We start from the raw sequence: 22591 nt of genomic DNA, 5'->3' as shown, positions 1-22591 counted from the left end.
AACGCGAGCGAACCAAGAATGGGTTCTTTGGGTCCTGTATGAGTAGTGCTGCTCAGTTTTGATTGACACTTGTCAGTCAGACTGCCGCTTTTCAACTCATCGGTCGGAGCTATGGATGGGTGGCATCGATCGACGCCCGCTCGGCTCCACTCGGGCTCCTTCGTCCTGAAAAGTGGGCGTGGCCGTGCCGTCACCAGACGCCGATGTGTCGCCGCCGGCCGGTTCCGTCCAGCGGAGCAAACCAACCGGAACCGAAAGGAACGACGCGCCACCTGGCAGGCAGGCAGACAGACAGACAGACAGACAGACAGGCAGGCAGGCAGGCAGGTAGGCAGGCAGCCAGGCAGGCAGACAGACAGACAGGCAGGCAGGCAGACAGACAGGCAGGCAGGCAGGTAGGTAGGCAGACAGGCAGACGGACGAGGAGCGGCGTCGGGAAGGGCGACGAGCCGCCGGACTTCCACTTGGCAGCAAGCTAGCAGGTTCGGTGCCGATGCCGGTTTTGGTTATGCTATCTTGCTAGCCAGTTAGCTGGCAAGCTAACGTTAGCCGCGTGTGGTGGTGGTCACATTTAGGAAAGCGCTTTCCTCGTCGCCAGCCGCGCAAATCCCGACAGGTACCGAGACGCCTCATGCGCGCGTTGAGCCGTGAATGCGAGACGTCAACGCGTCCGCCATAGTGCATGTGGCAGATTTGTTGCCAAACGAAAGTCAATGGACTGAACTTCAGAAAAAGAACATGATTGTCGTTCCAACAGATTCTTTTCTTAGGACTCGAATCGTATCTCGTACAGTAATACTGTACTATAAATATAATATTGTTGTCTCTCGTGTAATACACCTGAGAGAATATACTACAGAATGTTGATTCCTAAATGGAGGTACTAACCCCTGACACAACAGTCTTATGCTGAGAGAAGGTTCTAGTAGCAAGGGAAGGTACAAGACAATTTTCTAGTCATAAGTGAAGCTTTTAGCCCAAATAGGAGAACATGGTCTAATCCCAAGAGAAGGATCATGTCCCTGATATCTGCTCTAGTCCAGACAGAAGCTCTGCCGCTGAAAGAGGAGTCTAGTTCCAAGATTAGCTTCTTGTCCCAAATGAAAGCAGAGATGTCAAGTCCAGCTACAGAAAGTAAAAATCGCACCACACTTGCGTCTGCCCTCAGTAACCATGGAGACGGACAGCGAGCGGCAACAACGGCGGGATTCCTCGGCCGAGGAGAGCGCTGCACCTGCGACCGGTCCCCGCCCCTTGGCCATCAACTCCATGTCGCTGTACGAACGGCAGGCGGTGCAGGTGCGTGCCTGCGTGCGTGCCTGCGTGCGTGCCTGCGTGCGTGCCTGCGTGCGTGCCTGCGTGCCCCACAATGCGCTGCATCCAAGTGAGTGATGCAGCAGGCCAACAATCAGAGCATCGGCAATGCTCGCATTTGGATGGTCATCATGTGTGTCTGTGGCCCGCCAACGGTCCGTTGTTTTTCCCATGTGTGGCCTCGGACTGACTGGCGAGCGGTTGTCGGTGTCCAGGCCCTGCAGGCTCTCCAGAGGCAGCCGCACGCCGCGCACTACTTCCAGCAGCTGATGTTGCAGCAGCACATCAACAAAGCGCAGCTGCGCAACCTGGCCGTGGTTCAGCAGGTCGAGGTGCGTACACGCCCGCCCGTCCCTCTGTCTGCGCGCTACGCTTACGAGAAGGCCGGCCGTGGAAAGCCGAGACGACCTCCTTGACGGACAGTAGAAAACATGAAAGCTCATCTTGTTCACTCCAACTTTGTTGTGGTTTTTATTTCATTTAGGTGACGTCGGGCTCCTCCTCCACGGCCGGCACTCGGCCCGTCGCCGTGGCGACCGCGTCCACCCTCAGCCGGTCGTTGCTCCTGAGCGGCGGGGCGGGCGGGCGCGGTCAGATGTTTCTCAGGGTGCGTCTGAGGCTTCCCTCATCTATTTGCTGACTTCTATTCAAGCTGAGGTCTCTCAAAGTTTCCCTTTGGGGCAATCGACTTTGTTCGTTTTGCCGACTCCTCCTTGCCACAGGTCAACCGTTCGCTGAGCGCGCCCCTCCCCTCGCAGCTCATCTTCATGCCCGGCGGGGCGCCGCCGACCGCCGTGGCGAGCGTCGCTCAGCCGCCCGAAAAACAACAAGTAACGGCCACGACCTCCTCCGGCGGCCAAACGGATGGCGAGCTGGTTGGTGGCCCCGCCCCCAAAGTCTTGTCCGCGTTGCAGAAAAGAGATTTGCCTGCAGTCTGACGAAAGGTCGCGCTCTCCCGCGTCTGTGCATCTCCTCCAGGTGCAGAACTTGAGAGGCGCTTCCGGTCCCAAGACTGAGGCGCCCGAAAGGAGCCACGCAGGTGAGCGAAAACAGGAAGTCAAATCGACGGAGTTGTTGCAGAGACGCACGCCACATACACACAGTATGTCATCAGTCGTGCAACGAGAACCTTAACTTGCAACTAGTAGCTCGGACTAGACTAGAGAAAACATTTCTAATCATCGAATTAAAAGCGATGTGTGTGTAGGTGCTTTTTAGTTTGCCCAATTTTTGATGCGCAAGGTTTGATGCACGTTTTCTCCACGTCCAGCCGCCCACTCGCTGGTCCCGTCCCCCAGCAGGTCCAGTCAGCCGCCGCCGGCCCCCATCAAGGTCCCCAGCTACCCTCAGCCCGCCCAGCTCAAAGCCCAGCCGCTGGCGCTTCGCGGGACCCGGACCCTCGCCGCGGGCACGGCCGCGCGCGCTTCGGTCCTGACGGCCCCGCGGGCCGGCCCGTACCCGCTGGGCACGGCCGGCGTCGAGCCCACGGCGGGCGGCGCGCAGACCTTGGCGGTCCAGCCTCTGCAGAAGAGCACGGCCGGCAGCTTGGTGGCTCACGCCGACGGGCCGGTCCCCATACAGCCAAAACCCACGCAGGGGCTGCGCCTGCCCCTCCGGCTGCCTTCCAAAACCCCCCCGGCCATTATGCCCGCCCCCCCGCGGACGCCACACATCCCCGTTCAGATTGTGGGCGCCCGGCAGAGCGCGCTGGGAAGTGACCGGGCGTTAGCGTCAGCGAGGGGCGGCGGCGGCGGCGGCCGGGAGGGCGTCGCCATCCCCAGCGGATCGTCCAGCCCGCTCACCACGGTGGCCACCGGGGAGGGCGGCGTCCCGGGCCGAGCGCCGCCCACCTTGGCCTCGCAGCGTCAGAGTCACAATGGAGTCCTCGCAGCCGCCTCCGGGCCGACTTGGGCTCCCCGGGCACCAAAGGTGCAAGGAGGGCCGACGGGGGCGCCCGCCAGTCGCGACGCCACCGGCGGTCTCGCTGCGCAGGTCAGATGCTCTTCAAGTCAACGCAGCGGACACGTGACAGGCTGTCAATCAAACCCACACATGTGTCAATCAAACTTGAATTGCCTTTTTTTCCATAGAGCAAGCAGGCGGCGCCGAAGCGCAAGCTGGAGTCCGCCGACGACTCGGCCGGCCGTCGGACGCCGCCGCCGTTACGCGATGGCGGTGCAACTGTGGCCAACATGGACGCCGGTGACACCCACCCCAATTGCGGCCATCAGAACAAGTTCCGCAAGAATCAGTTTGACTCCTCCCCTTGCTTTCCTTGCAGGTTCTACCGCCCCTCCCGCCACTCCCTCCTCCTCGCCACCCTCGCGGTCGGTGTCCCGGGGCGTGGGCGAAAAGGCCGGCCCCCCCCGGGCGGTGGTGAAGCCGCACGTCCTGACGCACGTCATCGAGGGTTTCGTCATCCAGGAAGGCGGCCGGCCGTTTGCCGTGAGTTCCCGGCGGCGTGCCATCGCGTCCGAGCTCTCGACCGGAAGCTTTTCAGCGGCATATGGCCCTCATCTTTGACTGACAGGTGTGCGGGCCGGGCAAAGACTCCGCTCGGGAAGACCTCGCCGGTGACGGCGACTCTGTAACCACGGCAACAGGTCATTTCCAACCCTTTTCCGGTGCGTATTTGTGAGCTAAAAGCCGCGCGTGTGAGTGACATCGTGCCCCCCTCCCATCCCGTTTCCCTCCCCCGCAGTGCTGAAGTGCCAGTTCTGTGAGAAGTTGGCGCCCGCCGGCCAGTTCACAGGAACAAAAAGGTTCTGCTCCATCTCGTGTGCAAAGAGGTACTTTCATTTTGCTTGCGCAATAGGAATCCTGTACTTCAATACAAATATGCCAAAAAATGTTCCAAAATAATTGTTCAAAACCAATCGATCTTAATTAAACAGTTCAATCCTGCCTAACTATACTTGGGCAGAGATTCTTTTGCATACCACTGGAGGGTCCGCTCGTGGGCCGCCTTCTACAGAAAACCGATCGGAGGAGCCCAGGAACTCTGACCTCGTCTGTTGCGCTTCCGCAGGTGCGGGCTCGCCTTTGGCAGGCGGCCATCTTGGGAGCATCCGAGCCACCTGTCCAACTCGGAGGACGAAGGCCACGTGGCCGACATGCGAGCAAGGAGGAAGTTGGCGCGGCGGACCGGCTCAGAAATCGCCGCTGCCGAAAAGGCCGGCCGGCCGCTTCCGGTCAAGGTGGGACGGGAGCCAATGCGGACTTGAACGTGCGACGTGTCGGCGGAAAGGACGACGTTCCGGCGGTGCCGTCTTCTGCTTGTTTCCAAACCTTGCCAACGGTTCTGCTCGTCTGTCCACCGCAGCGCCGCGCCGCGTCCGGTCGCTCCGACAGCGAGTCCAGCGGCGAGGAGCAGGAGGAGGGCGTGTCCCTCTCGCCCGCTTCGTCCAGGGCGTCCGGCCGCCGTCGGCCCCCATCATCGTTATCACCATCGCCACCGCCGCGCGCCAACGAGACGGCCGCTGTGCCTTCGAGCCCCGCCCACTGGAGTGTTGACCAAGTGTCGCGGTTTATTTGCTCGCTACAAGGTGGGCGGCTCTTCAAACACTTCCACGCAAAGCCATTTCCCCCTATTTTTTTTCAAAGGTACCGGTAGCAAATGGGGGGGGGGGTGGACGTCAACGCGCACATTTTCCGGCTTGCGGGGTAGTTAAATGTGGGATGTGGGACGCGCGTGCGTTCCGTAACCCGCGGCTGCCGGTTGCCTTTTTTTCAGGCTGCGAGAAGCTGGCGTCGCTCTTCCTGTCGCAGGAGATCGACGGCCAGGCGCTGCTGCTGCTGAGCGAGGAGCACCTGGTGTCGGCCATGAACATCAAGCTGGGGCCCGCCCTCAAGATCTGCGCGCACATCCACGGCCTGAGGGAATGAGCCCCAACACGCACGGTACCTTCACCTTTGCCACCGCTCCCCAGGACCCGTTTGGTGGCCCACAAAAGTGAACTCAATGTTTTGGTGTCACCTTGCTGTGGGAGCAAAGACAAAAGCCGCGTTGGGAACCACTGCCCATCGGACCCTTTAGTCAGTTTGCCGGAAGCAAAACAAGGAAAATTGCACGGTGTGTATTTTGAGCGAACACTATCTTAATGCTCGCACGCAACGCAAAATGCACTAGGTGGGCTAACAAATAGCATCAATGCATATTTCAACATATTCTTGATCCTCTTCAAAGAACAGCTAACATTACTGGAGTCACAGTCGTGGTCAAAGTGGTCGTCGTCGTCTTGGTTCGTGTCTACATGGCCGTATTATGCATGTGCATTTGTGTTGATGGAAAAAGGTCAACTGGTCCGTGCTCTTCGTTTAGCCCTTCATTGGTGCTTTGCAGCGCGTGTTAGCTTGAAGCTAAATGGACTTGAGGAAGGGACGCTACGTGGAGAAGTGCCATTCTCTTTCTGCGCTCATATCGCTGTTCCAGACTTCCAGTCAGCAAATGTTTTCCACAAACTTGATTTTGTGGTGAGCAGTCCGTTCCTTTTCCCAGCTGCAACTGCGCCGGCCCAAAGTCTTCGGACCGTCCACGTGACGCGGTCTTGGAGCCGAGCGCCGTGACTTTGGACGCTTTCCTCAGCTGGAGGTGTGTGGCCCAGCAGCGAGGCCTCCTCCAAGGCTTCTTTTCAGCCCGCTTTCTTTTTGTCGCGCTTGGGAGGTCACGTTTGGATGTCCTGCTCAAACCTTTGGGCCGTCGCGTGTTTGCGGCAGCGCCGCTTCGCCCTCATCGCGCACGGCCGACTCGCCCGTGACGACCCGAGTCCAAATCGCGGACTGACTGGCAGCTCGCCATTGTTGCCCGTTTCCCTTTCAACTCTCATCTTCTCGCGGGACCTTCAACCTTTTGTGGAGCGCCACGACTCAAACAGTCTCACGCATATGACTGGAACGTGGGTCACCCATGTTCACTACGGAAAGGCTCTCACGGCCCCCAAAAAATCAACAGCAAAAAGAAGAAATTCTCACTCAGGATATTGAAAAGCTCTCATGTAATCAACTACTGGGTGTTGTATTTACAGTGTTCAAATAAACTTCATCAGCATCATCAGTTCTTGTCCGTTTAGCCGTCAAGTGCGTGCGTGCGTGCGTGCGTGCGTGCGTGCAGTCAGAGCAGAGCGTAGTTGTAGGCCTCGGCGTAGCCGGCCTGGCGCAGGTACGTGTCCATGTCCAGCGGCGCGGCGGCCCGGATGAGCGTCCGCCCGTCGGCCGTCCTCTGGCCCGCACGCAGCGCCTGGGCCAGCGCGGCCACGGTGACGCGGCGCCTCGGGTCCCGCCGGCAGCACGACGACATGACGGCGAAGCTGCCGGCCCATTCGGAGTCAGTCGGTCCGCGTGTTAGCGCGTTAGCGCATTAGCTGTACTTACAGCGCGCCGGAGCAGCCGGGCGGACGTGGCAGGGCCTGTCCTCTCTGCAGGTGCTGCAGGAGCTCTGACGACCGCAGCTGCGCAAACGGCACCTCACCTGCACGCATGCACTCAGTTGTTGTTTTTTTTGTGTGTCTTTTTCAGAAAATGTGACTTTTCAAGAAAAAAAAATCAAACCCCCCAACTGGGGCTGGGGGTGGGGTTGAGTGGAAAAGAAAAAAAATCTTTTCAACTTTTTGTGTGGAAAAACCAATGAGTGACTTTGCGTTCGCTTACCTAACGTGACCATCTCGTAGAGCAGGAGCCCGAAGGACCACCTGCCGAAGGAGTTTGCAAAGTTACTTCGGGCGAGTTTGGCGGCGTTTGACGCGGACGACGTTTGCGGCTCACACGTCGGCGCTGGGGCTGAAGTCCCTGCGGTCGAGCACCTCGGGCGCCTGCCACTTCTTCAGCTCGCCGGCGGCGGCCTCGCTCGACGTTTGGCGGCGGTGGGCGGCGCCCAGACCCCACAGCTTGGCCGTCAGGTCGCCGCCCACCAGGACGCTGCGGGCGCACACGTTGCCGTGGACGCAGCGCCGGCCGTGCAGGTACTCCTGAGGCACACGCGCACTTGATCATGACAATTACGTTCGCCCGCAACATGTACACATCGCCGCCCAAACACTCCAAATCGGACTTTTTCATGAAATGACACGGTTTGCGAAAGAAATCCAATCAACGTTTGTCGGCACTGGCAAAACGGGAACCGACCAGAGCCGAGGCCACTTGCGTTGCCATGGCGAAGAGCCTCTTCTCTGTCATGTGGCAAGCCGAGGCCTCCTGCACGCAGAAAACAAACAAAAGAATCATTTCCGCGTGGCTCAGCCCGGCGCTCGTCTTGCTTTCAATGGGTCGGAGCGAGGCGTGGCCTTCACAGGCCGACTGTGACTCGAAGGGCTCCGCCAAGCATCGACGGTTTGCGCCCAAGCCAAACGCCGAGCGACGTCTACTGACCGCTCGCCTGCACCTCCACAGGAAGCCCAGCAGGTCTCGGTGTCGCAGCTCCTCCACCGCCATGAGGGTGGGCGGCGCCGGCGAGGGCGCGGCCGGCGACCCGCCCGCCGCGCCCAGCACGGCCGGCAGGAACGGGTGCGGCCCCAAACCCGACACGAACGAGGCGAAACTCCAGAAGCGCCGCCGCTCCTCGCCGCTGGCCGAGTCTGCAAAGGAGGAAGTCGCATCCAACCGTCGTCAGGGCGACGCTTGAACCACAACCGCTGCACCGGCCATAATCAAGTAAGACTTGTTGGTTTTCTCTAGCGTTTAGTCTGGTTGGGGTCCGCCCTTGACCGCTCGCCAGCCAGTGGCCAGTGCCAGGGCATGCGGGGACAAACGACAGACTGCTTGCCAGTTAGCGTCAGCACATCACCAATTGTGGAGCGCTCTGCAGTCCCAGCTCCCTCTCCCTTGCTTTTTGTGACCCGCCGTCCCCCGGCTCACCTTTGAGCACCCTCAGCACCACGTCCTTGTCGTCCATTCGAGTCCGGTAGAGGCGGACGCTGTCGTCGCCGGTGACGGGCAGCGTCGGGGGCAGCTCGGCCAGCTGCCCGAAAGCGCCCAGACGCCCCCAGGCGGCGGCCTGCGGTTTTGCCGCCCCGCCGCCGCCACCGTCGGCCCGCTTGTGCACGGCCAAGGGCACCTCCTCGTGCTCCAGCGGGTCCAGGCCAGGGGGCGCTACAGGCCGAAAAAAAATGCACATTTTGGGACGGACTGCCAGTTTGGCGGGTTTTTCACTTCAGTTGTGCATTTACCGTCAATGCCCTGCAGGCGGCGCGTCCGCCTGCGCGGCGAGCCGCTGTAGCGCGGCAGGGCCGAGGCGGAGGCGCTCTCGCGGTGACAGTAGGCCAAAACGAACATGATCACCAGGGTGACCGCGCTGATCAGCAGGAGCACCGTCGGCACCACGATCACGTCCAGCCGATAGGTCGCCACCGCTGCGCGGCAAAAGAGAGACGCTGAAAAACAGCGGCGCCCCAACGCTAACTGGCGAGCCGTTCAGCTGCTGCCGCACGCGCTCGCCTGTGGGCAAGGAGAGCCGCAATTCCAAGTCCCACAAGAAAAGAAGGAAGGAGGACATCTGGAGTTCTTACCGCACAGGTCGTCATCGGGCGCACACGCCGTCGTGTTGCTCGACATGCTGCAATGGGACAACGGTGCACTTCAGTTCGGACGTCGCGCGGACCGCTTTGCTCGGAGCGTCTTACAGGCCAAAAATGTTTGGAAAAGCGTCGCGTGGAGGAGGCTTGCCAACAGTGCCGACTGATGGCGGCTGAAAATGGGAGCGCTGGCCGTCGGCGCCAGGAAAGGTTCATGGGAAGTGCCAAGCAACAAGCGCCGCTGACTTTCAATGCGACAATTGTCATTTCCCGACGGGCTTTTCTCCGGCCGGCGCCCGGGGCAACAAAAGCAGCACACGCCCCCTCAGGAGCGATGCCGTCATACCAGGAAGTCACGGCTTTGTTTTTGGTTTGATATTTGAAATTCTTCATCCGCACCTTTTGTTTGCGCTTGGCCGTGCCCTAAGCTCACCTTTAACCAAGTCCACAATCGATACCTGACGTCCCATGTCATCGCGTTGAGCAAGAATGGCACACGCCCACAAAATACAGACACACTCAGACGTATACCGTGGACACACCTGGACATATGTATATACACAAACATGTAGAAATACACAGACACACAACTAAAGATGGACAGGCAGCACAAAGCCGCTCTCACACAGCGCGCATGCGACAGAACCGGTTTGCCTGCGCTTTGACGCGAGCCGCTTGCGCAACAGCACGCGCTGCCAAAAAGTTTGTTGCCGTTGTCAGGAGCCACGTCGACGCGTTGTGGCCTTGAGCTAGCAAGAAAATGGCCGCTCTGGCCGCCTTACCTTCACGACCGGTCGGCGTACGCTCATGTTCCCACGTCAGGACGCCGCCGTGCGAGTGCCGGAATGTGCGTTGCGGTGGCTGAGCTTGGCCGCGCCCACCCCAGCGGCACGCCCGCCTGCAGGCGTGACCTGATGTGACGTCATCAGCTGAGCGCACACCTTGACGCTCTAGCTGATTCATGGAAGGGCTTCCTTTGGCCAGTACGTAGACGACGACGAAGACGACGACGAACCCTGCCAGCTATTCTTGCTGAATGACGGAATCCGGTCAGAGATTTTTTGCCGTCTTTTTGTGTCAGTATGTTACGACCTTATTCCCAAATGTACTTTTGAAAAGCGGGACAACATTTCGACGAAACGAAATCATCACAAAGTGAAATTCCACTGTGCTTGTTTTGCCGATGCGTTTTTCACACGCAAGACATGCGTGCGCTGTCGTCTGCGTTGTTCTCTTTTATTATAAAAAGCAACGGGATATGTTGTAACGTTGCGGCGAGCACTCAAAGTGTCGGCAGGAAGTTGAGAAGACGGCCGAGCCGGCCTTCTTGCGCTTGTTGTCAGCTTGTGTTTGTCCCGCCGTGCTTTTGCTGCTTCAACTTCCTGTCTGCTGGTCTTTGGTCCCCAAAAATGTTTATTTTTTGTTTTTGCTTGATTAATATTCCACGTCCTGCAAGTTATTTCTTCAGTAATATTGAGATAAGATTGCTAATTGGACTCGTTGTACTGTTTGTGGGTTTTTTTTCCTTTCAGTTGCTGGCCGCCACGCCCTCGTCGGCGGCGCGGCCCACGTCGTCCGTGGACCGGACGAGGCACGGCGTCACGTCGAAGGCGATCCTCTCGGCCGGCGTTCCCGGGCTGGGACCTCTGGTGGATGGCGTGTCCTCCCGCAGCGGGGACGGGGTCAGGGGGCGCGGCTTGGCCTCCGAGGTCAGCGTGACCTCCTCCGCCTGCCCGCACACGAAGGAGAGCTTGCTGCTGCTCCAAAGAAACGGACGACAACGCGAACGGACGGCAGGCCGGTGGCCGCTGTGGCTCACCCTGGCGAGTTCCTCCTCCTCCTCCTCTTCTCCGTCCTCGCGTTGCTCCGCGTAGCCAAAGACGTTGATGTCCATCTCGTCCCCGGCGCTCGCCATTTCCGCCAGCCGCCCGACCAGCTCCGCCTGCAACGAAGGCAGACGCGGTCAGGCCGAGGCGTCCGCCGCCTTCGGGCCGGGGCGCCGGCTACCTGGTGCGCCTCCGCCTGCGCCGCCCCCCACAGGTCGGCCAGGCGCGGGTGCGTGGGCGGGCCCAGGCTGTGGATGGTGCTGTTGGGCGTGGCCTGGAGGGAATGGGAGGTGCTATGCAGCGACTGACCCCCGGCAAGACAGACGCATGACAAGACGGGTAAGTCAAAATGGACGGAATCAAGTTTGGCACGCGCAGCGGTTCGTCTTCATTGCAAGACGCACGTCACAGAACTAGCGTTTGCCGGTCGCTAGAGGGCGCTAGGGTGCCGCCGCACCACTGGTGGCGGTCAACATGTTATCATCCTTAAGGACAAAAAAATAGATTCATAAAATAAAGATATTTCCAAAGCTATTTTTAGATGAGCAGGATGAAGTTCCTTTTTTTTTTTTTGGTTGGTGACGTCGTCCCGGTCTGGGGGCGCATCGACCAGCTCCTCTTCAAAGCCATACGGCGGACAGGACCGCGGCGGGGCGCCCCCAGCCGGCTGACGTCACCTGCCACTTATTGAAAATGTCTTTGAAGGGAATGCGAATGGCGCTGGCGCCACCTGTTGCTGCTGCTGGTAGTGCAGCAGCAGCTGCTGCTGCTGGTATTGGTGCAGCTGCTGCAGCTGCTGCAGCTGGCTGTGCTGCTGGAGGCTGAGCTGCTGCTGCTGGAGGAAGGCGCCCACCGTCGTCGACTCGTAGCCTTCCGACGGTGTCACGCCCGCGCCGCTGCCTGAAAAGACGCACGGCCATTTTAGCCGCGCGCGTGCACGCTCGCACGCACGCTCGCACGCACGCTCGCACGCACGCTCGCTCGCACGCGCCAACTTGCGGACGGGCCGGCGGCCGTCCCACCTGCTGCCACGACGAAGGAGCCGCCGGCCGGCGAGGCCACGCCCGAAGGCTGGCTGGTGATCGGCTCCCACGCGTCGGACGAGGACAGACAGTAGAGGCCCTGCGACACGTACGTGTGAGGCCACACGTCTGCCGAGGAGTTGCGCGGCGCCCCGTCTGTGACGCACACAAAGAGAAGAGCAACGAGTGCGCGTTAGCGTGTTAGCTTCGTTGAATTGTCCCGATCGCGAGCGCCCCAGGGCGCGCCCCGCAATGCGTTTCCAGATGACGCAGCGCTGTCATTTTGAAAGCAAAACGTCACTCTAGATGAAGTTTTCCAAATTTGCTTTGCGTGTGGGCAAAAGCCCCCAAATGCGCACACACACACACACACATGCAAATGTGTCTTTGGTCCAAATAGGCCCAAGGGAAAAGTTTGACGCTGTGCACGACTGGCAAATGACGCCTCCCGTTTGCTTCCCAAAGTCTGCTGGAGACGTTTGGCCTTGGTTGTGACAGGCCGCCGACCAGCCAGACGCGGCGCGCGCGTCACCGGCGGCGCTCGCAGCGGCGGCCTCCAAACGTCCTTGGCCGCCGGGCCCGACATTTGGCTCCAGATGGGCTCCAGCGTGACGCCGGCTGGCGACCGCCGGCTGGCGCGCGGACTTTACGCTCGGCTGCAAATGTCTCCATTTGCTGGCAACTTGCTTTGCTTGGCTTGTTTCAGATGACTTGATTTAGCGAAACAAAAACACTGAAAGTGGGCTGTGTATGTGACTTTCTGTAACTTCTGCTAACAACCCAGGCTAAACTTAGCTCTTAGTGGCATCTTGGCGCGTTAGCAGAAGAGCGCCATTCTGCGTTGCGCTGGTGCGCCTCTTGGCCGAGTGCCGCGTTGTTGCCGCGGTTTCGCGCCGGTTGCCTACCTCTGCCGGTGACACAGCCCTGGTCGCCGTCGGCGAGGTGCGGCGCGCCGCCGCGGCACGCGTCGTCGTCGTCGGCCGGCTCGTCGTCGGCGGACATCCAGCCGAAGAGCGTGGCCTCGGAGATGGCCAGCTGCTGCATGATGCCGGCGGCGAAGCGCGCCTCCTTCTCGCCGTCGCTCAGGTCGCTGTAGGCGTCGTTCTCCATGCGACGCTCCGTCTCCCGCCGGGGGGCGCCGCCCGGCGGCCCCGCCGAAGGTTTGCCCCAGCTCTGCCACTCGATCATGTGGGCCACGCGGCCCTGCGCCATGGCCGTGGGCTTGGTCACCTTGTCCTTCATGGAGCGGGTCACGCCTGAAGGTCAGCAAGCGCACGGCGTCACCGGGGCGGGGGCCGGGGCGGAACTTGGCTCGAATTTGCAAGCCGATGCGGACGAGATGAACGTGAGCTGAAATGAATTGTTGCGAGGCTTGAAGTTGGAACGCTTACAAACCGTGGAGAAATGCGGAAGATGGAGCGAAATGCCTCTCGATTTCTTGTGACAATCTGGCAATTTCCAAAACGCCATGAGTAGTTGCCACGGTGTCGTGGCTGCGCAGAACCGTTTGAAGTTGGAACGCTCTGAATGCCGTCCGTGTCACACAAATGGCTCAACGCTTGAGGGAAATGTTCCATTCATTTCCACGGACCTTGTTGTTTTATGGAATTGTGGACGACTTGTGAACGTGGGCAAAGGAGCCAGTGAGTGCTGACGCCCCCCCCCAAAGAATAATAACAACTTTGTACTCCAGCGGCAGAGGTTTGCTTTGCTGTGTCTGATTGGGCCCGCGATGATGATGTCATTGACATCAGCCAATGGAGGAGGGTGCGTGCGCGTTTTGGGGGAGGGGCACCCACAGGGGTGGCCATGTTGTCTCCTAGCTCCGCCTCCTCCTTCCGCCGCTCGCCCGGCAAGTTTTGACGGCGCTGAAAATTGTTGAGACGACGCGACCCAAGCGGGCCGGGCCACCCGCATTGGGCTCGGCGCCGCCCCGTCCGAGTCTCCGCAAAACAGCTGCGAGCGCAGGAGGAGCGGGCGGAGGCGAGCAACATGGGGGAGGCGTTACCGGCACAGACACACACCTGACACACCTGTCAGCGACGACTTGGCCAGGGCGCCGATGCCGTACGAGTTGGCCGACTTCCTCTTGAGGCGCGGCAGGATGGACGTGGTGTCCTCCATGGACAGCTGCCGGCGACAGCCACAAACAAGAAGAAGAAGAAGAAGAAGAAGAAGAAGATGAGCGGCACGGGAGCACAAAGTAGCCCGCGTGCTAACGCTAGCAAACGTTTGCGCCAGGGGACACATGACCGATGCAAGGCGACGCTTGTTGTCCGGCGTCACGTGCGTGTGCGTTGGAGAGGCACTACAAATGTGTGTGTGTAAAAAGCAGTCCAAAGACCAGCCCGGGCGCTAATGCTAACAGCTAAGCGCAAAATTAAAGTTGCGATTGCCACCCATACAAGCTGTGCGGCCAAGCAGCACGGGCATCAACCTGACGAGGTGGTCGCGGCGACGACTTGCAATGTTGGAGGATGTGACGCTCACTTTTTATTTGGAGACAATTTGGAGGCGGACGGACGACACAAGTGAACAAGCGACGGGCTGGCGGCCATGCCGGCCGGCGGCTGCCAGAAAGGCTGGGGGCCGCTCGCTGTCACGGTGGAGAATTGCCAATGTCGGCTTGAAGGCCAAACAAAGACGCCAGTTTGGCTTTTGCTTTGCTTGTTTGTCTCTTTGCTCGGTCGGGAGAGGACGAGAAAGGAGCAGAGAAGGAGGTGAAGATATTCCCGCGAGGAGACTCACATTGATTCCTTCCCAGGAAAACTCGGCACGCCCATGCTGGAAGGGGAGACGGGCCGGGGCGCCAGCAAGGAAGGAAGGAAGGAAGGAAGGAGGCAAGGAAGGAAAAGAGCAAAGGTGAAGGACATGCCAACTTTTGCGGGAAATATTGACGAGAGGGGAGAGGCGTTACCTGCTCTCCATCTTTGCGTACCGGCACCGCATCGGCTGCTGGAGACACACAAGAAGGAAGACAAGATGAACGACAACGTCACCTTCAAGTGTGACCTTGGCACGCTGGCGGCAAAGACGAGGAAGGATGGCGAGGGCCGGCGCAGAGAAAATCACATTTCACGTTTGCCTCGCGCTCGTTCAGCATCCATCGATGGCGGCGAAATCCAGCGCGGCTTTCGATGGACGCTTTGCATCGAATTCAACGGAGGAAGCCAAAAAAAAAACCAAAAGGTAAACAAATGCCTGCTCCTCCTCAACACTGCGCGCGTGTGCGTTTCGACGTGCGCGCGTGAGATGAGGTCTTGCTCGTGAAGAAGGTGCGGCGGTGTTAGTCGGGCTCGGTGACTACATCTGACATGAAGGAGCTCAGGGGAGGCCGGAGGCCGTTTACTCAACACGCGCACGCGCACGCACACGCAGAGGCGGGATCTGAGGACGGAGGCTCTCCAAAGCCAAGCCGAGCAAGATCGATGGCCGCTCCAAGATCAGCAAAACAAGGTGGAAAAATGGAAGCGAAGGAGCGGGGCCCATGTCACGCATTCGTCCGCGGCGTATTTCTGTACCAGCGGCCCACGCGCACGCCATCTTTGCTGTCAGTGCGACTTTGGGAGCGTTGCTGTGTGTCCGCGTGCGCGCGCCCTTGAGAGGGAAGCCGAACATTCCCGGCTGTCCTTTTCATGAAATGCTGCCGGCCGCCTGCCTGCCAGACTGTCAAAGGCGCAATGCTGCCTTTTCTTGACCTTGCAAGCGTCTTGTTTACAAACACTTGCGCACGCAACCGTGACAGGACCTGAGACGGGATTCCAGACGGGACACGAAAGCGGAGACAGGACAGGACAGGACAGGACAGGACAGGACGGGAGACTGTGGAGAGACGACTCCAGACAGGACGGGACACGGGACAAGAAGCAGCTGAAACGGGACTGGCGACAAGTCTGTTGACAGGACGCCTGACAGGGTGGAAGACGCGCGAGACAGTCGCGCACTGGAGGCGGGACTCGGGACAGGAAAGAGGAGCGACTCGGGAAAGGACGCGCGACAAGATGCCAGCTTGCTGAGTTGACCCAAATTTGCCGTCGCGTTTTCCCTCCTCCTCCGGTTGACCTCCGTCTTCTATTTATAGCCTCGGTCGGCCGGCGCCCGGAAGTCAGCGGACGTTTTACCTCCGAGAAGCGGGAATTCTATCCTCGCGGTGGGCGGGGCTCCAAAGAAGAAGAAGAAGAAGGTGGGCGGTCCTGCGTCAGGGCGGGAGGAAGATGACGGCCTTGCTTGCTTGCAGAAGAAGAAGAAGAAGAAGAGGGTCCAAGCAAAAATGGGACCGCAAAACCTCAGTGAAAGCAAACAAGCAGACTAAAACACGAAGCCCGGCCCCGAAACCCGCCAGCGCAAAAGACGCCACAAGGTCGCACAACGGCAGACAAAGCCAGCGCGGCGACGTCACGTGATGATGACGATGACGACGAAGAACACGATGGCAAAAAACAGGATGATGATGATGAAGGAAATTAAGGAGCAATATGACAAAAAGTTCAAGTCAGGTCAAGCGAGTGTTCAATTGGAGCCCGCACACCTCACGATGACGTCCCAGAACCACGTGACGTCTCCGCCCTTTAAGGACATGAACACATTTGCGCCGCTAATTGACGGCCTTATGAGAAAACAAAAGTGAAAGGTCACGTTTGCCACAAAATGCCCCCGACCCCGCCCCCTCCACCCCCGAACACGCGCTTCGCACCTCTGCACTGAAGCAGATGCGCGTACGTCACGGTGCGTCTTTCCTCCTTGCATGTACCGCGTTCAGGCTGAGTTTGCGCGCATGCACCCCATTCTGACTCATCCTGCTCTTGTGTGGGCGTGCGCGCGTCTCCAGTTGATGACGTGTCCGCGTGACGCACGTCAGAGCCATGCGGGAAGGTGGAGAGGGAAGGGGGGTGCAATGACCTTAGGTTGCATGTCGAGACGGCGGTCTCTCTCGCTCACGCGCACGTCCTGCCTGTCTGTTCGCGCGCGCCCACACACTCACACGCACGCACTCACGCGCGCGCGCGCACATAAAAAGAAACCCGCGAGGTGGCATCACGTGACATTGTGCACCTTTGTGCACACGCGTCCTTTCCTTTCACACCCCCGCAACAAGCACATGGTGGCGCGTCTTACTGATGGTTCTGGATCCGATGCAGCCCATCTTGCCCTAGTGAGGCGCGCGCGGCGTGCAGGCGGGAATCGCGTCCATCTTCCTCCTCCGCCTCCTCCTCTTCCTCGCCGCTCCTCTTCCTCTTTTTCTTCTGCTTCTTCCTCCGCCGTGACTGCGAGGCGGCGTGCGTGCGTGCGTGCGTGCGCGCAGCGCTCTTCCCTTGTCGCGCCGCGCCGCGCCGCGCGTCCACGCCCCACTGTGGTCACGCGCGCCCCTGTGCGCATGCGCGGCAGAAGACGCGACCCCAAAAAAAGACCAACGCGATGAGAATGCGTTGACGAAAATGCCAAAGCGCGGAGGTTCATGGCGCGCACGTGACGTCATCAAGCCGAAGACTGGTAACCATGGTGACAACTTGTGGGGGGGGGGGGTCATTTCAATGAACTTAGAAATGAAGAGTGACCAACTTTTGGTTGGCCTTTTGTGCTTTGGAAGCTTTTACTTGAGTAGCGTATATAGACAGCGCGGTGCGCTAGCGGTTTGCACGTCTGCCTCCCAGTTCTGACGTTTGAGTCTGGGCTGTGTGCAGAATGTGGACCGGTTGGCGACCGGTCCAAAAGTAGTGCTCTGGCATCCTAGACTCAAGGAACCACTTTTAGGTGATTGCCACTCGGACAAAAGTGGTGCTTTGCCGCCATATTGTGGCATTTTGGTGCCAAGGAACCTCTGTTTATGCGCTGTGACATTTACCGGCCACGGTTCAGGTTCTTGTCTCCATCTGACCTGAGAAGAAGCGCTGTCCAAAATGCACGCGCGCAGGGACGGATGCGAGCAGTGCGCATGCCCGGCCTCTAGTTGGCGCTTGGCTTCAAACGCAAGTGGAAGATGACTCACTGCCAGGCGTGAGGACGAAGACGACGGCGAGGATGAGGAGGAGACGAGCAAAGAGCTGACAGGAGAGAGAAACCTTTCGGCATACAAACGCAAACTATTTATAGACGAGTGTGCGCGTGTGTGTGTGTGTGCACAGCTGCTCGAGTGCGTCAGAGGACGAACGAGGACAAAGATGAGGGTGGCGGCGGTCTCGCCGGGAAACACCCAGCCACCAAAAATGAAAGAGCTATTCATTTTTTGTCCACCTCTGGCTCTCAAGAAAGCATCGTATGTGCTAGAGCATCTTTTGGAGGACACCGAAAGAAGACTCGCTCGCTCACACAATTGTACAAAGAAGATGTCGAGCGTGCATGCTTCAAGCTGTCGCTCCCGCTTCAAGTTGACTGTCAACACCCAGAACACCAAAAAACAAAGGAGAAGTCAACATTGTGCACTGAAACGCCAAATTGCTCACCGAAAAAGTGTCCTTGACCAAAGTGCGCTTGCTCAGTGCTAACATTGCACGCAAACGGCGTGGACTGGCGAGCAAAAATGAGCCGAGCTGTCATGGTAACCCTCCTGCGATTGCCACTTGAATGCACGGAGCAGCCTCGACCCCGAACTGAGCATCCAACAATACTTGCCGGCATCAATTGACTCTACAGCGTGAGAACGATGACTATTACCCGAGATGCCTTGGGCACCTTCTCTGCCTCTTGGTCTTGCTCTGAGTTACTCAGCATCTCTTCCAGTACAGACGGAAAATTGTTCACGGAAAATTGCGTTAAAAAAGTGTCAGAATGTGAGAGCTCGGGTTTCAAACGAGGATTTGGCTCTTCAAGTATAGGTCCCGATTTTTAACAGTCGTAACAAAATTGAGGAAAAGAAATGTAAAAAAAAGTTATAATCATACAACTAAAACACAATCTTTATCATTAATACTTCAAGAAATCGTAATCGTCTGACGTTTTGCAGATAAAAAAGTGGTCATGTTTCGAGAGCAAGAAAAAATAAGTGTCGTTTCCATGCAATGTCAGACGTGAGTCAGCAGGTGGCGGCAGAGGAAAGGTGATCAATTTGATGGCAGAAACCAAACGACAACGATAAGAAAACACTCAGGTGGAGAAGATATTTGGGTCTTGTGAAGAAAAAAAACAATATGTGTTGACAGGAGACTTTTATGTTCTCCAATGGAATTGTTGAAGAGTTCATTGAGACTTCATTGCGGGCGTTGGTGTGCATTTGCGCATGCGCGCCCTGCCCTCCTCCCAGATTGCATTTGACTGTTCACCCCGCCGAGATCCCCCCCCCCCTCCTCCTCCTCCCTCGTTCGCGGTCTGTCCCGGCCTGGATTGTCTCATCGTCGCGCATCCGAGATGTGAGTACAGCATCATTTGAACATTTTTTTCCACGCGTTTCGTCGTTGTTTAAGATGAAAATCCAATGCGCAAAGTTGACTTGCGTGCCTGTTGAACGTGACGTCATTTGCCCGTCAAACTGCGCTCCATTTTCGTCTTGTTGTTTGCAAACACTTTGGAAATGTTTTGACTGCTTAGGCGTGTTGACATGTCGCCCTTGTGCGAATGTTGCTTGTTTATTTGTGTCACACATGTAATCTGTCGAACAATATCAGTAGCGTACATCATTGGGCCTTCCCTGTCACGTGATGTGGCTTCCCGCCGCTTAGCCAAAAAGTCAAGTGGAAAATTTTAATACCTTTGTCAACATATGCAAACAAATGAAATGTGGAAGAAAAAAGAGCGTTTTGACCCGGCTGTCCAGGTGACTTTTGCCCCGTCCTGTCCCGTGACCCCCCTTCGCCCCCCCCGCAGGTCTACTCCTGACGCAGCAGGACTCCCGGGAGCCCCCGACTCCGAAGGGGGGCCTCCGGCCGCGGCCCCCAACCTGACCAGCAACAGGCGACTGCAGCAGACGCAGGCGCAGGTGGACGAGGTCAGCGACGCTTCCGTCACGTCACGCGTTGGCGTGGCTGCTGACGTCGTCATCTGCCAGTTTCACAAACTTGACACGAAAAGCGCGCTCCTCACAAAAAGTTTGGGATGCTCAACAAATTTCAGGTTCAGATGAAAATGCACGACAGTGAACCGCCACAAATTTGCGGTTGGGCGTTTGTGAATTCAGCCGCTGTATCATCTTAATGCCAAGAAACTGTCCTCAAGTGAGTTGAGGAGTTTTTTAAGACAAAAGTAGAGCTTTGACACCATTTTGTAGCATTTTCATGTCATGCAACTACAGTGAACGTGGACCGAACGCACAACTTGGCGAAAGGGCCGTCCGCTAGAGCCGATTGTCTGCTCTTTTGAACGACTACTTTTTTTTTTTTTTCCTTCATGCGGTCACAGGTGGTGGACATCATGCGTGTGAACGTGGACAAGGTCCTGGAGCGCGACCAGAAGTTGTCGGAGTTGGATGACCGCGCCGACGCACTGCAGGCCGGAGCCTCGCAGTTCGAGAGCAGCGCCGCCAAGCTCAAAAACAAGTACTGGTGGAAGAACTGCAAGGTGTGTGGCATCATCGTGAATTTGTTTTTCAACATGTATACAAGTGGGCGCACTGCATCGGACAGGGCAACAACGTGGCGCTCTAAAGCGGCTATGCCAGCCCAGGGTCTCACCCCACATGCTGGCTGTCAAGTGGAATTCAAATAAAAAGTCCATCCCCTTTGCTTTTCCGTTTTTCTCCACCTGTCATGCTTGCACTCGTGGCCAACAACGAGGCACTCGAAAGCGTCCACGGCAGCCCGAAGCCCCGGTCCACAAGTTGGCGGTCACATCAGACGTTGTTTTTCCTCCTCTGCCTACACTGCATGACGACGTGCACTCATGGCCAACAACAAGGCGCTCTAAAGCAGCCACACTATCTAAAGGGGAGACGTATGCATAGCTAGCTAGCTAGCTAACTCTGTTCTACATAGTTCTGATTCCCTGAATGTTTTCAGCAATTCCCCTCAAACATGTTGAATGTCTTTTGAAACAAATGTATGGATTCACTTTGACCTTGAAGGGCTTTGAAGGACATTTCCCTCTGCCATTTTTTACTTCAAGGCGTCACATCAGAATGGCGTCTTTTACCACTCGCCGGTTTAACACTTTGGAAGTACTTCTACCTGTATAGAGTAAAGTACGTAGAGTACTTTTGCCACCTCCGTATAAAATGTCCGCGTTGATCCATCCATCGGTCCTATGGGGAGGCTCCGCCCCTTCACAAGGCCTGCGAAGCGTCCCATCACGACAGTCGGGGGCGGCTCACATCAGCGAGCAGGAAGTCTGAAATCCCAATCGGGATTAGAGCGAGGATTAAGCGGACAGCTGTGACGTGATTCCGACATCGGCGCACAAACACCAAAGAACACAATGACGCACACGCCCGCACACACGGGTCCTCTCTCGCCCCTTGGTAATCTCGCACGCACGCCCGCCCCCTGGTAATCCGAAGGCCCCCCCGCCCCACCCCCGCCCGCCATGCCCATGTCACTTTGAAATCCGGCCTTGACGCTTGGCTCGTGTCTTTGTTGCAGATGATGATCATCATGGCGGTGGTGGGCCTCATCTTGTTTGGCGTCATCTTCAGTGAGTCTTTTGCGGGCCTCCCTTCTCCCCAAACGTTATTGAGACGACGTCGTGGCTGACGTGAGAGGAGAGCACCACCCGACGTCAACGCCGCAAAAGCCAAACGAGGGCGTGTCAACGTGGCCCTGTTTGAAACGCGGCCCCGTTGAATGCAAAACGTTTGCGCTGTTGTGCGGGTGGCGACGCTCAGTCGACTTGTGCCGTCCGCCGTCTCGTCGTGGACGCCAAAGAAACGCGTCACGCCGGCAGTCTGCTTGAATACAATAAGAAGCAAAAGTGTAACGTTGAACGTCAAAAATTCAACCGTAGCAAAATGCCCGGTTAAATGGGCCCACTCTTTTCAGGGCAAAGAGGGAACCTCAATTCCTCCAAATCATTCATTCCATCTCATTATGGACAGCGGGCTACGTAAATGTTCCCTTTGTTCATCGGCCTACAGCGGCCGTGTTACTTCAATTTACAACGAGACACGCGATCCACCCGTGACGTCAGAAGCCTTTTTTCATGTGCGGCGACGAAAGACAAAAACGAGGCATTGGGACAAAACGGATCACACAAGCTGAAGCCGAGATTGTCGGTCCGCGGCACACGAGTGCGGCTTGACGACGTTTGAAGACTTTAGACGTTCTGAATGTGCCATCCTGGCGTTTGTGCAGCACACGCGCACACACTAAATGGTGTCCTGTGCTCTGCGTCCTCAGTGTATTTCTTCTACTGAGCCGAAGCGTCCCCGCCCCCCCCCCCCCGTCCTGCTCTTGCCCGACGTCTTCCTCGCAAAGTGCCCCGCTCGCAAGGCACCCTGCAATGGCTGATGGGGAACATTTGGCCGGTGAGGCGCGCCGACGTGGAAATGGTTCCGTTTCCGCCCTGCAAGCCAGCTGGAAAATTGTGACTGCCAGTCTTTGTGATGACTGTATTGTTGACCTTTTCCTGTCTGCCCAAAAGAAACAACTCATTTGTACGGATTGTTCAAGGAGATTCTGCATATGGTGGAAAAAGGACTTTTAATCTTTGTATAGAGATGTTTTTGTGTGCGTGTGTGTGTGTGTGTGTGCGTGTGTGTGTGTGTGTGTATGTGTGTGTGTGTGGAGTGTCTGCCCACCCATCAAGTGTGAAATTAAACAACCAATACCACTATTGATTTGATTGTTTTTGTCGCGATCATTTTTGTCGCTATTGTTTCGTCACAATTATTTATTTGTTGCAATGGTTTCTCAGCAATATTTTTTTGTTTTCTCTCTGTTTTTGATGCTTAATACTTTTGTTTCGTCGCTATCATTGTTCCAAAGAAACTGAACACAGTTCTTAGCGTCATACAATTGATTTATTGATGATTCAGTTCCTTTTGTTTTTCTGTGCAGTATTGCTG

General features: G+C 57.4%; 4 protein-coding genes across 13 annotated transcripts; 2 read left to right on the top strand and 2 right to left on the bottom strand.

Moving 5' to 3' along the window:
* The first annotated feature begins 153 nt into the window (after nucleotides 1-153).
* LOC147131787 (polyhomeotic-like protein 1) lies at nucleotides 154-6367 on the top strand. Of its 6 annotated transcripts, none has more exons than XM_086014294.1 (14): nucleotides 154-482; nucleotides 1169-1299; nucleotides 1530-1646; nucleotides 1799-1921; nucleotides 2037-2189; nucleotides 2293-2353; nucleotides 2585-3306; nucleotides 3405-3516; nucleotides 3596-3759; nucleotides 3845-3938; nucleotides 4016-4103; nucleotides 4343-4511; nucleotides 4637-4859; nucleotides 5048-6367. In XM_086014294.1, exons 2-14 carry the CDS (start codon nucleotides 1174-1176, stop codon nucleotides 5197-5199), a joined length of 2304 nt encoding a protein of 767 aa, XP_085870420.1. In that variant the 5' UTR covers nucleotides 154-482; nucleotides 1169-1173; the 3' UTR covers nucleotides 5200-6367. The 6 variants fall into 6 exon arrangements, 5 of the variants coding, with proteins under 5 accessions (XP_085870420.1, XP_085870422.1, XP_085870419.1 ...); XM_086014296.1 differs by having other exon boundaries at nucleotides 156-482; nucleotides 3845-3917; XR_015082043.1 differs by lacking the exons at nucleotides 154-482; nucleotides 1169-1299 and having other exon boundaries at nucleotides 1306-1646; nucleotides 5048-5386; nucleotides 5813-6367.
* Nucleotides 6294-10329, bottom strand: LOC147131786 (tyrosine-protein kinase STYK1-like). Of its 2 annotated transcripts, XM_086014302.1 has the most exons (10): nucleotides 9602-10329; nucleotides 8814-8860; nucleotides 8475-8657; nucleotides 8164-8397; nucleotides 7678-7883; nucleotides 7435-7503; nucleotides 7075-7277; nucleotides 6961-7001; nucleotides 6685-6781; nucleotides 6294-6620 (listed from the first exon to the last, which is right to left on the bottom strand). In XM_086014302.1, the coding sequence occupies exons 2-10, from the start codon at nucleotides 8857-8859 to the stop codon at nucleotides 6425-6427; spliced, it is 1275 nt and encodes a 424-aa protein (XP_085870428.1). In that variant the 5' UTR covers nucleotide 8860; nucleotides 9602-10329; the 3' UTR covers nucleotides 6294-6424. The 2 variants fall into 2 exon arrangements, with proteins under 2 accessions (XP_085870428.1, XP_085870429.1); XM_086014303.1 differs by lacking the exon at nucleotides 6294-6620 and having other exon boundaries at nucleotides 6774-6874; nucleotides 9602-9827.
* LOC147131785 (uncharacterized) lies at nucleotides 10032-17043 on the bottom strand. Of its 4 annotated transcripts, none has more exons than XM_086014297.1 (10): nucleotides 16783-17041; nucleotides 14585-14622; nucleotides 14416-14451; nucleotides 13692-13797; nucleotides 12573-12923; nucleotides 11668-11823; nucleotides 11376-11545; nucleotides 10827-10949; nucleotides 10639-10761; nucleotides 10032-10548 (listed from the first exon to the last, which is right to left on the bottom strand). In XM_086014297.1, exons 1-10 carry the CDS (start codon nucleotides 16808-16810, stop codon nucleotides 10348-10350), a joined length of 1332 nt encoding a protein of 443 aa, XP_085870423.1. In that variant the 5' UTR covers nucleotides 16811-17041; the 3' UTR covers nucleotides 10032-10347. The 4 variants fall into 4 exon arrangements, with proteins under 4 accessions (XP_085870423.1, XP_085870424.1, XP_085870425.1 ...); XM_086014298.1 differs by having other exon boundaries at nucleotides 13701-13797; XM_086014299.1 differs by lacking the exon at nucleotides 14416-14451 and having other exon boundaries at nucleotides 16783-17043.
* A 1864-nt stretch (nucleotides 17044-18907) lies between these two features.
* vamp1a (vesicle associated membrane protein 1a) lies at nucleotides 18908-22356 on the top strand. Its single transcript, XM_086014012.1, has 5 exons — nucleotides 18908-19010; nucleotides 19465-19585; nucleotides 19996-20154; nucleotides 21171-21222; nucleotides 21924-22356. Coding segments are annotated over exons 1-5 (351 nt in total). The 5' UTR covers nucleotides 18908-19008; the 3' UTR covers nucleotides 21941-22356.
* The last annotated feature ends 235 nt before the right edge of the window (nucleotides 22357-22591 follow it).

This window comes from Filicampus tigris, chromosome 18 (genome assembly GCF_054856515.1).
Source record: "Filicampus tigris isolate MCC_2025a chromosome 18, RoL_Ftig_1.0, whole genome shotgun sequence".
NCBI lineage: Eukaryota > Metazoa > Chordata > Actinopteri > Syngnathiformes > Syngnathidae > Filicampus > Filicampus tigris.
This window is presented reverse-complemented; position numbering and strand designations above follow the sequence as displayed.